The sequence below is a fragment of the Trachemys scripta genome, chromosome 1 (genome assembly GCF_013100865.1).
Source record: "Trachemys scripta elegans isolate TJP31775 chromosome 1, CAS_Tse_1.0, whole genome shotgun sequence".
Lineage (NCBI taxonomy): Eukaryota > Metazoa > Chordata > Testudines > Emydidae > Trachemys > Trachemys scripta.
In genome coordinates this window covers 85,907,507-85,919,432 of record NC_048298.1, presented here as the reverse complement: position 1 = coordinate 85,919,432, position 11,926 = coordinate 85,907,507, and the positions used below count along the sequence as shown (strand labels likewise).

Below are 11,926 nucleotides of genomic sequence, written 5' to 3'. Positions count from 1 at the left end.
CTTCTACTGACAAAAGGCAAGGAGCTGCTGCTGTATACCAATGCAGCCCCATGTCTGCCAGCACCCAGATAGCCGATGACGGCTACCAGTCATGCTGCACCGTCTACTGCCAAAAGGCAATTAGCTGCTGCTGTGTAGCAATGCAGTACCACGTCTGCCGGCACCCAGATGACATATAGTGAGCTGAGCTGAGTGGGCTCCATGCTTGCCATGGTATGATGTCTGCACAGGTAACCCAGGAAAAAAGGTGTGAAACGATTGTCTGCCGTTGCTCTCAGGGGGGGGGGGGGGACCTGACGACATGTACCCAGAATCCCCCGTGACACTGTTTTTGCATCATCAGGCATTGGGATCTCAACCCAGAATTCCAATGGGCAGCGGAGACTGCGGGAACTGTGGGATAGCTACCCATAGTGCAACGCTCCAGAAGTTGATGCTAGCCTCGGTACTGTGGATGCGGTCCACCGACTTAATGCACTTAGAGCATTTTATGTGGGGACACACAAAATCGACTGTATAAAACTGATTTCTATAAAACCGGCTTCTATAAATTCGACCTAATTTCGTAGTGTAGACATACCCTGAAACTGCTTTGACCTGATTACATCGACCCTGACTCTATGCTGCTTGGGGAGGTGGTGTTATTAAGTCAGCGTAGTGGGACACTTACATTATGCAAATGTAAGTGATGACATAAGTTGCTTGCATCAACCTAACCATGTAGTGTAGACCAGGCCCCAGCAACAGATGCTGGTCCAATAAAAGATATTGCTTCACTCGTCTTGTCTTTCTAATATACTGGGACCAACATGGCTACAACACCACTGCATACATGAATAGAGAATTGTTATGTACCCTTTTCCTTTACAAAAACCAGAGGTCACACAATGAAATTGATAGACATCAGGTTTAATACAAACAAGAGGAAATATTTTTTCACACAATGCACAGTTAACATGTGTGGACTCATTGCCATTGGATGTTTTGATGGGCAGAAGTATAATTGGGTTAAAAAAAGAACTGGATAAGTTCATAAAGAATTAGCCATGCTGGTCAGGGATGCAATCCCATGCTCAGGACAACTCTGAACCTCTGACTGCCAGAAGCCAGGGGATGATCACTTCAAAACTGTCCTGTTCTGTACACTCTCCGTGAAGCTATGGTACTGGCTACTGTCAGAGACAGGATACTGGGCTAGATGAACCATTGCTCTCAACCAGTACAGCAGCTTTTATGTTCTCTTACTTGGGTAGATTAGTTACCTCCCTGCTTCCTCTCATGTTATATTAATACAGTAGTGTTAGTGAGGGCAGATCAGTGTACGTGCAATCCTACTGTTATTGACTCCCTGTCATTCTTATGACAAAGTTACAGAGTAAAAAACAGGGTTGGTACCATGGCCAACGTTTAAATCTGCAGACTCTATAAAAAGATTTATGAACAATAGAAGTAAACATTACGTGCACATATTATAGAAGGAAAACATCTATGCAGGAAAGAGTCTGAGCAATAACCTATTGCAACTAAATGGTTATTGTTCCTTTTGTGAAACTGAACTATATACAGTAACAACAGTATATCTTCTATGCTCCACAGTCCTCATGCAATGTCTGTCTATACCATTGATTGGGACACCCCAATGATCGTTCTTCTCTGGTGTAACATAACATTCCTCCAATTGCTTTCTTAAAGGCTTGCTAAGTAGCCCAGGTTCCTCCTGTGTATTATTCTTCCATTGCCCCAGGGAAGGAAGGCTCAAAGCCTGATGTGTGGGAGGGAGCTCACTTCCTCTGGTCAGAGCCAAGCTCCTAACTGAGTCTGATTAGTTACCCAATTTAAAGCCCTTCTAGAATGCTAGGTTCTCTGGACAAGGTCCAAGTGGAGACCCCTCTCCACACCCCACAAAAGAACAAGGTAAACCCAGCCATCACTACTTACACTGCCTGAAAGGAGTTGTGGGAGAAAACCTACTAAAGGATTTTTGGGAGGGGGAGAAAAGGAGGGCGTGTATAGGATAGTGTATGGGATAGTTGTGCCCCCAAAAAATGTCCAATGTAAGAGGTGAAGGGAAGTGGTGGAAGAAAGGGAGGGAGGCTGCATGGAAAAGGACTTCTAGTAGGCTTTGCTGTACTACTTATTTAAACCCTATGTTTTACTTTTATGTAGAGAGCACAAAAATACATTGCCTTTCCCCCTCACTCCATGCACATGCAAACCCATTCTAGGGACATGATTCAGCCTATGGGTTGCTTGCAAATGATCAGTCTTAAATTATTTTCAGAGTAGCAGCCGTGTTAGTCTGTATCCGTAAAAAGAACAGGAGTAATACATTTGTTAGTCTCTAAGGTGCCACAAGTACTCCTGTTCTTCTTAAATTATTTGCTACTCTTGGAGTGTAGCCACCTAAACTCACTTGGTGGTAATTTCTGCTGATAAGTTTTTCAACACGAGGGAAAGTCTGATTTCAAAATGGCCAAACACACACTTGTGGTTTTGTATGGAATTTGGTGCCAGGTTTATGTGTGCATGCATGAGATTTTTGCTCTGCACAATGTTTTCAAGAATTAGTCACTCACTCAAATGTTCGCAGAAAGTAATCAAAGTACAGCTACAGAAAAGCCAAAAATTCTCTTGAAACAAATATTTGCACATACTTGTTTCTGTTGTGCAAGTCACTGAGCTCAAACCTTGACCGATACCCATTCCTTCCTTGGTGCTTACACCCTTCAAAATACTTGTAAGCAGTTACAATACGATAGAGATATTTGGCTAAACTATGGCTGTTTAGAATTTCAGTCTCACTTCATAAATTAGTCCCTCCAGACTCCAAATCATTTGTTATTCTGGGAGCTCCCTCCAGAGTTGGGCCTCTTCCAAATGCTCAATGTACACCACCCACTAGTGGTGCTGGTAGAAAATTGCCAGGTTTAGCTCCTAAATTATTTAGGTCATTGGTTATGAAGGGGGCACCTGTTTCACAGCACTGCATACCCTGTTTCAGTGATGGGTCACAGGTTCACTCTATATAGTCCAGGGATATGGCCGAGGCAGCTCAAGTTTCAACCCCTCTGGTCAGTTGATCCTAGACTCTAACAAAAGGAGACAACTCCGCTCCTTGGCCTAATCTTTTTAGGTTGCCTCCCTCCATTAACAGCAGGGTGTTGAAAAGAAAGGGTCCCTTTACTTTTTAAGACAAGGACTCCCAGGCAGTAACAGGTATAGAGACCCCCTAAAGGGAAATGTATTTCAAATTATACATAAAAAGGGCTCTGGGCAGCCTGTCATCACTTTAAATTACAAACCAGTACAATCCATTTCCTGATCGTCTTCAGCCCCCACCCCCTTTCCACAATACACCCATTGTCAAATACATCCCAGTGCCCTAGAATGCCTCAAGCCAGATTCCTCATCTGAATTTTAACCCTGAATGCCACCAAATTCAGGCTACTGTAGACCAAGCTTGGAGGGAATGAGATCAAGGATCACATTGAACAATTTATAACCTAACTGAAATAAGTTGCTGGAGTCTAATGCCGTCTCAAAATTAGAACTTCATGACCGCCTTATTAGCAATCTCTGCCAAGGACTGAGGCCACATCTACACTACAAAATTAAGTCAACCTAATTTACATCACCATAGAGCTGCCGCAGTAATTACATTGCTTGTGTGTGTCTACACTTTGCTCCTTGCGTCAGTGGTGCACGTCCTCACCAGGAGCGCTTGTATTGATTGTCCTGTCAGTGTGAGCCTCCTGAAAGCCAACAACAGTCGACATAAGTAACACAGTATCTACACTGACACTGCATCAACCTAATGACATCGACTTTGACTCTACACCGCTCGTGGAGGTGGAGTTAAGTTGGTGTAGCAGTGCAATGACATCGGTGGGAGCATGGGCAGCGGGTGGAGCCCCCCTCTGGGGAGGCTAGCCCCCAGCTCCGCCCCTTCCGCCCACACCATCCTCACAGCCAGAGCCCCGAGACCCCCTGCACCTCCCCCACCCCGTGGCCAGAGCCACAAACCCCTCCACCCCTTGCCCAAAGGAGCCCGGGGCCAGCTGCAGCCCAGAGCGTCCCCCCTCTTGGGTTAGAGGAGCCCCTGAGCCCTCCCCGAGCAGAGGAGCCCCAGCCAGACAGGCCAAAGCCCTGAGCCTCCCCTCAAGCCTGGAGGAGCTCTGGCCGGGCTGGCCGAAGCTGCGCTGTGCCTCCCCTCCCTGGACCCAACCTGCCCACCACCCAGGGGAAAAGTGTCTGTAGAAGACGCTTTTGATATGCCCCATGCAAGTTCTGGGGCACCTGCCAAGGCAGTATGTGCCTCCTCAGCCGTCCTGGAATCTGCATGGGGCATAATAAAAGCAAAAACTTTGCCGCCAAACCCTGCAACTGAGGGTCTGGTAGCCGCGCCGGAGGCCGAACCTCCCGAGGCCTATTATGCTAGCCGCCCGTGGGTGGGAGTAAAATTTAAGTGTTGACACTTCCATAGTTAGGCTGACATAAGCTACCCTCCCCACAGAAAGGTGTCTCCTGCTCATATCCTGTGAAGTCAGATACAGACTAACACGGCTGCAACTCTGAAATCAGATACAGGTGTTGCTAATAGCGGGTGAGATTAGCACTCTACCCTGCTGGACAGAATAAGTATTAGGACCCTACGCTTCCCCACTCCCTCTTGTTTCGGTTACGTAAGCACCCGCTCTTGGTACAATCATACCAAGAAACTCTTTCCTGGTATTCAAACGTGTTGTGATATTTTTAGCTGAAATTAACACACATTGCTTGAGTAGGTGAAGCGCAGCGCAGGAATGTGGGTGGGGAAAGCACTTTGGTTTTCTAGTGCTAGGAATTTTATAGCTCTTGTCATTCCAGCCTGGGGGAGGACGTCAATACCTCTCCTCTCAGGACCACTCCCCTTCTCATGAGGAACGCCCTATATTCCTTCACAAGGAGTGGTTTTGCTTTCTTTGAAATTTGAGCGTTCCTCCTCTCACATTCTCCCTATAATTAAGTTTCTAGGAAACAGAGGATCTTGGATCCCTAGTGCCCATGCAAGACAGAATCTGAGATTCACAATCCTGTGCCATGGAACAAGAGCCAATGTTCACTAGAAGGAAGAGGCTTGTGTTCTGGCTCGCCTTTTACCCTATGGTGCTCCTTGAGTTGTGGTTTAAGTTTCATCAAAAGGTAGCTCCCTACTCCAACAGCATAGTACCCCTTAAATCATACTGCAATGCTTGTTCAGTACTCACTCAGACAAAAGCTTGCCATGCACTGAGTCACAACCACCACTCTCAGCTATACAAGGATTTTCCTTGGAGGCCTTTGAGGGTATATCTACACAGCAATTACACACCTCAGCTGGCTTGTGTCAGGTGACTCAGGGATCAGGCTCCGGAGCTGTAAAATTGTGGCATTGACATTCGGGCTAGGACTGTAGCCTGGGCTTTGGGACCCTGTGAGGAGAGAGGATCCCATAGCCTGGGCTCCAGCCCATGCCCCAACATCTACACTGCAGTTTCACAGACCTGCAGCCCAATTCCCATGAGCCTGAGTCAGCTGACATGCGCATGTCGTGGGTGCTTATTTGCTGTATAGACATACCGTCACATACTGACCAGCAGGGCCAACCTTGCTTAGCTTGAGATCCTAAGCCAGGGGTTCTCAGACTTTTGTACTGGTGACCTCTTTTACACAGCAAGCCTCTGAGTGCAACCCCCCCTTATACATTAAAAACACTTGTTTATATATTTAACACAGTTATAAATGCTGGAGGGAAAGCGGGGTTTGGGGTGGAGGCTGACAGCTCATGACACCCATGTAATAACCTCACAACCCCCTGAGGGGTCCCGACCCCCAGTTTGAGAACCCCTGTCCTAAGCCAAGGTGGAACTCTCACTTTTATAGGTGTGGAACCTTAGGACAGCAATTCCCAGTCTTTTTGTTCAAAGCTCCCTTACTCATTGGTGGATAAACATGCTCTCCCTCCCCACCAATCACCCTCCTTTCTCTTTATTTTGTGTGTTTATTTTCAGTTTTACTCCCCTTACGCAGTGGAAAGCTACATGCTGCTCAGGGCGGGTGGGACGGGGGACATCACTTAGTAGGGCTGGGGGACTGAGATTCTCTCACAGCGTTTGTGCCTGTGAGGTGCTATTGAATCCTACAGGCAGTTGTGTTAGAGATCACTGTAGACGCAGGGAGAGAATGTAGATTTTAAGGACAATTTCAGGCGGGAAAACAGTGGATTCAGGGTCACATAACTCTTGCCCACCACCACTACTCTTCTTTTGCCCCAGCCCCTGTGACTAGTCTGGAATCTCCAACGGCGGGAAGCAGTATTTTAAACATCATTTCTGTAAGGAAGCGGCAGGAGGAATGGAGCACTGGGAATGTCTCACCTCCTGGGAATACAGAACTATGAAAACAACATTTTTGCCAGGGCAGAGGCAGTACTATTGTTAATGGCCAGAAGAGACAAAGTCTCTCATTGCCTTCTCATACCACATGCCAACTAATATTTAGAACAGACAATAAGAGGATTATGCAACAAACATGCTAATCAGCACGAGTTTGACAGAGCTGACTATGTTAGTCATGAGTGATAAAGCTACTAGCTCGGCAGCTCACTAATGAGCCCAAAAAAACACTTTACACAGCAGGTATAGGGTAGCTTTTAAAAAGCTGCTGCTTCTTTTTTTTTTTTTTTAAACTCTCTCTCTCCATCTGTAAAGCCAGGGTCTATTACCATTAGTTTAACTGTGTAGGGCTTAGGGAGAAACAAAGCTTAAAGCAGTGGTTCTCAACCTATTTATCATTGTGTAGCAATGTGTTACAAGGGCCACAGGTTGAGAACCACAGCAACCCCCCGCTACAAGCCCCATGCCCAGAGACCCATCCATAGAGCAGGGCCCTATTACACTGGGCACAAGACCTGAGCCCTGCTGGACACATAGGACCCTGGTGCAGGGCCAGGAGCAGAGACCCACGTAAAATCCAGGGGTGCACCAGCACCCCCCACTCCCATAGTTTCCTCACCTATGCTGACCAGCACCCCATACCCCCTCAATGCCCAGAGCCCCCCCCCCCCACAGACCTCCCCAGAGACCCACTCTCCCACACCCTGGCCCCTGCAGCACTCACAGACCCATTGCTGGCAGGAGCACTCCAGCAGGGCTGTCTGCCACCGTTTCCCCCCCGTTGGCCCTGCCAGGCCGGAGCAGCAAATTTTGAATTGTTTTTTAGCACACAGCTGTGTGCTAACTAGGCCGCATGCAGCCCATGGGTTGAGAACCACTGGTTTATTTAAAGCTTTTAAAAGGGAAGGCGCACCTAGTGGTTAGAGTACTAGCAGGGGTTGTTTTCCCTGTTCCACCACACAATTCCTATGAAACTTGGTGCAAATCACCACTCAGCGTCTGTCACCAAAAACAACTGGGGGGCAGCAAGCTGGGTGACTGCTCTTTTGCACCTTGCAGATGCTTGTTAATGTGCTTTCCTCAAAAAGAACTACTAGATCAAAGCGCTGCACGGAGCTGTTACATGCCAGCAGGGTACCCACAAAGAGACTGTAGCAGACGGATGGGGGGTAGAATCACATCCAGCTTCCTGCGGGCTAATTGTTCCTGTAGACAAGCCCTTGGTCTGTGCTTCAATGGGGATAACAGCAATTCCCTACCTCACAGAGGTGTTGTGAAGATTAACTGTATCATTGTAGTAATACCACACTGAGTAACTGAGACCACCGCCCAGGGAAATAACTCACTTCCTTCCCTGACGAACCAAGGGACGCGACGCACCCCACCCACGTACTCATTCGTTACACCGATATTGACTTGGACTCCTTATACATTCCATGGGTGGCATACCTGAGCCCACTTATCCACTGACACTTTAAAAACTCTTGCACCCTTCCCCCCCGGGTCTAGGCCAGTTATGTGATATGTATGTATCTCTTCACCCTTGCAACCGATACCTGTAACCCCGCATAACCCAAGCCTGACCCCAGATGTACAGTACCTTCCCTCTTAACCTGTGTATATTTAATTTTAAACATTCACTTTAATAACATTTTTAAATCTGAGCACGAGAAAGTCTTTAAATGAGTACTTGATAGTTTTAGGTAAATTTGTACATAAGATCATGAAGTCCAGGATTGTGAGCTGCTCCTGAGACAGAAACAAGTGCTTGAAGTCCCACTGAAAAGCGAAACACTCCTTTACAATAACATAACGCTCTTGTGTCTAGCACTGAGGAGTTACAAACTGTCACCCTTACACAGGCTTCAACCAAGTGATAGCATTCTACTCTTTTGGGAAGGAATGGACTTGAGAATGTGGTGGTGCACATCCAGTTGAAGCTGCTTGTATGTTTGGTATGAGTAAGTTGTTATTGCAAATGACCAGGATAAATAGCTGATAAGGCAGTCAAGGTTAATGATAAATATTATGCATCAGCTGACCACCACCTTAGGCCTATGTTTGTATTATAGGCCATAGAGCTCATCAACCGTTTGTCAGAAGTATTATTGGAAAATGCTATTTATTGTAAACTGAAATTTTGCAGGAATGTGTTTAATCTTGATGAACTTTCACAAGAAAGTTAGAACACTTGCTTTTGATAAAACACTTTTACCTTAACTATTCCTGACTTTTATATATTGCATTTAATATTTAATGTTTTGACATTAACAAACTGGCCCTGAATCAGTTTTTCAGACTTTTTAAATGTCAAAATTTTGGTTTTTCCTTCCCATTCAGAACCCCTTCCTCCATATACGTGCATTTCTAGGGAAGGGAAATTCTTGTTTCTGACCAGCTCTAACAGACACTTTGTAAACCACCCAGACAGCAAAATTATTCAGTTGCCTGAGAAGGTGGCATGTTTTAGAAAGTAACTGAAGAGCACCCTTTCAGCTCATATTAGCATTGGTTTACTACTGGTAGGAATTAGAACCAGACTGCTGGTGTATTGAAAAGGAAGTTGAATTCTTTCTTCCACTTTTTACACAGAGGTTCTCGTGCTTCTTATATTCTACTAAGCTCAGAAGCAATACACAAAGAAAGCAGTACTGGGATAAAGAGGAAAAGCCAGAAATAGAACATCTGATAATCTATTACTGTTCCTCCAGCATAAAGGGCTTCGCTGCTTGACTGTGTAACACTGCCCCCTCATGTTGGCTCTCAGGTACTACAGGAGTCAGTGACTACTAGTGGGAGCATAGAAAGCCATATACATAAATCTGCCCATGCCTCTCTATTTTCTTGGCATTTCTCCTCCAGCGGGAGTAGACTATATGAAGTCACTGCAATGTCTGGGACATCAGACAGCTGTCACAGAAAGCATGGTGATGGGTGGAGATGATGTTGACCTACATGGGAGGGAAACCCCTTAAAACAGATAACTTTGAAAGTTAGCAGAAGTGGCACAATAAGTTAGAATACACAGAAAAGCAAATTGATTTGTGGTTAAGCAAAATATATTTGGAGTTTTTGCCCCAGCAGGAGTGTCTCTGTTCAAGGCGAGAATCCCATCCTGGAGCGTCATATGCATACTCTGGAAAATTTAAGGTGCTTCTCAGTTTTCTTCTTCCTTCCAATTGTCTTATAAAGAGGCACTCGTTGAGGTTTGGATGGTGAGTGATGATAGGCTGCAGCATGATTGGGGGAAAAGGTATCCATAGGCCAACACTTCCCATTTAATCCCTATAAAAATGGGTTTTGCCAGGAGACTGTTGCTTCCAGGTCCAGGGGACAGTCCAGCTGCAGGAGACGACTCCCGCTTACAGCCCAGCATTAGAACAGATACCAACCCTGAGTAGGAGGACGGGTTCCAGCATACTACCAGGGTGCAGGTTCACCCTATGACTGAAGACGGTGCTGGAGACGCAGACATGATGGAAAATTTCTTTCCAACTGGCTTGCCATTTACAAGTGTAGTTCTGGAGGCTTCAGGTTTGATGGAAATACTGTGTGGTAGGTACTGCCCCAGCCCATGTAAACTCAAAGGGGACAGAAGTCTAAGTATCTGGCTAACGGGCTTTCCTTTTCTTCATTTTCCCACCAGCCACCTTGTTCCTGACACCTGTAGCTCCCTCTGTGTCATCATCATCATTGGCCTCATCCCGGGATCGCTTCTTTTTCTCTCCCTGCTCCCGCAACTCCTGAAAAAACAAACAACGCCCACCCCCATACAAGGTGAGCAATTGCTAGAACTCTTCCCATTCAGAGAGAAATTCAGGGCAATGGAGATAAGCAAGGGACAAAGGGAAACATACCATACGAGCAAATCTCTGGGCTTCAGCCACACGCTCTGTTAGCATCATGACCTCCTCCTCCTGTGTGGGGAATACAGGCAGCTTCTTGCCAATGAGGTGCTCAATGCGCTGGAATAGTTCCACATCATACCTGGAAAAATGAGAACCAAAGTATTCCTGGGAAGACTGATCTGTATGGGCTTTCCTTAACCACAGCCTCCACCCAGAGTCAGCCAGCTGTATGTAGCTCCTATCAGAGCTCACCACACTGAACTCTGTCTGCTCCTCAGGGCAAAAAAGATGCTCCTTATTCATGGAGCAGGAGGACAGGTGTGTCCTACTCTGAAGCAGGATGGACGAGGCAGGCACACCCTGATGGTACTTACTGAGTGACAAAGGTGATGGATTTGCCAGACCGTCCAGCTCGAGCCGTCCTCCCCACACGGTGAATGTAATCCTAAAAGCAAATATCTCAGTCAGCAACAGGATGTGCTCCGCCAAATACTGAACTGAAAACAGTCCCTGGAAGTGCACTTTGTGCCCAAGTATACGGAGGCCCCAACAAACAGCAGGTAAATGGCTATGCAGGGAGGACTATGCATTTCCCTAGGACAAAATAGAAGCCATGAGGGAGGGGAGAAACAATGGTCAGGATTTATGCTCAAAGAAGTAGCATGTGTAGCTCCCTGAGAATTGAGGGGATGGTGAAAGCAACTTTCTAGTTTGTTCTCTGGCATTAACCCATCTCTGAATTATGGTATAGGCCTATAACAGTGCCCCTCCTCATTTTTTCCTTTTCTGACAGTCAACTGCACTGCAAAATCTGCAGGACAAAATTAAACCATTATATAAATAAAGTGAACTATCAAGACATTTTTGGGTCTAGTCTGTTGGATTGTGGAATGGTCTACGGGACGTGGAAGTTCCATTGCTAGGGTCATTTAATACTAGACAAAAGCTCTGGAGAACATACAGTGGGAAACAGCCTTGAGTGGGCAAGATGAACTAGATCTGAAGTCTCCTAACTGATCTGAGGAGCACTTGCTGATTGTATGGTACTAACTCATTTCCTAAACCACAGTAAGGCAGATAAAAATACTTTAGCCACTTTTCTACACTTTCCATTGGCTTGTTATATGATTGCAAGAAATAAGAGGGGAAGAGGTCTGAGACAGTGAATTGCAAGGGGAGGTGTCCACAAATAACTATTAAGATGTGGTCCACTTTTGAGAAATCCTGGACTAGATGACCCAATAGGTTTATAATCTACCCGTAGTCTTTTCATAATTTAAGATCTTCAAGAACAGGGACTATGTCCCTCTTATTTGTTTGCAGAGTCTAGTACACCATAAGCATGACAGGAAACAATAGTCTGTTTTAATTTCTAGAATACTGAATATTGTTTACCTAACAGCAGATATTGAGCTATAAGTTAGTCTTAACAAGCAATGCCATCAACTTGAAAAGTCACATCTGATAATGCTATGACTTACATAGAGAGATGTCCTAAGATTTTAATAACTCTTCAGGTTTAGTAAAGTGTCTATTTCCATTTGATAAATTTGTACAATTTCACAGCACTCTAGTCTAATCAGTTTCTCCCTTGCAAAGAAAATCATCATGAACACAGAACAAAAAAACCCTACCACTGACTGATTTTTTTTTTTTTTTTTTTTT

At 45.7% G+C, this 11,926-nt stretch overlaps 1 protein-coding gene across 1 annotated transcript in view; it reads right to left on the bottom strand.

Annotated features, from left to right (window-relative positions):
• Positions 1-9,454: 9,454 nt before the first annotated feature.
• DDX47 (DEAD-box helicase 47) overlaps positions 9,455-11,926 on the bottom strand; it is a gene marked incomplete in the record, with an annotated part of 13,341 nt that continues 10,869 nt past the window's right edge. Inside the window, 3 exon segments of the mRNA XM_034774472.1 lie at positions 9,455-10,156; positions 10,271-10,400; positions 10,636-10,706. Coding sequence (XP_034630363.1) covers positions 10,025-10,156; positions 10,271-10,400; positions 10,636-10,706 — 333 coding nt within the window.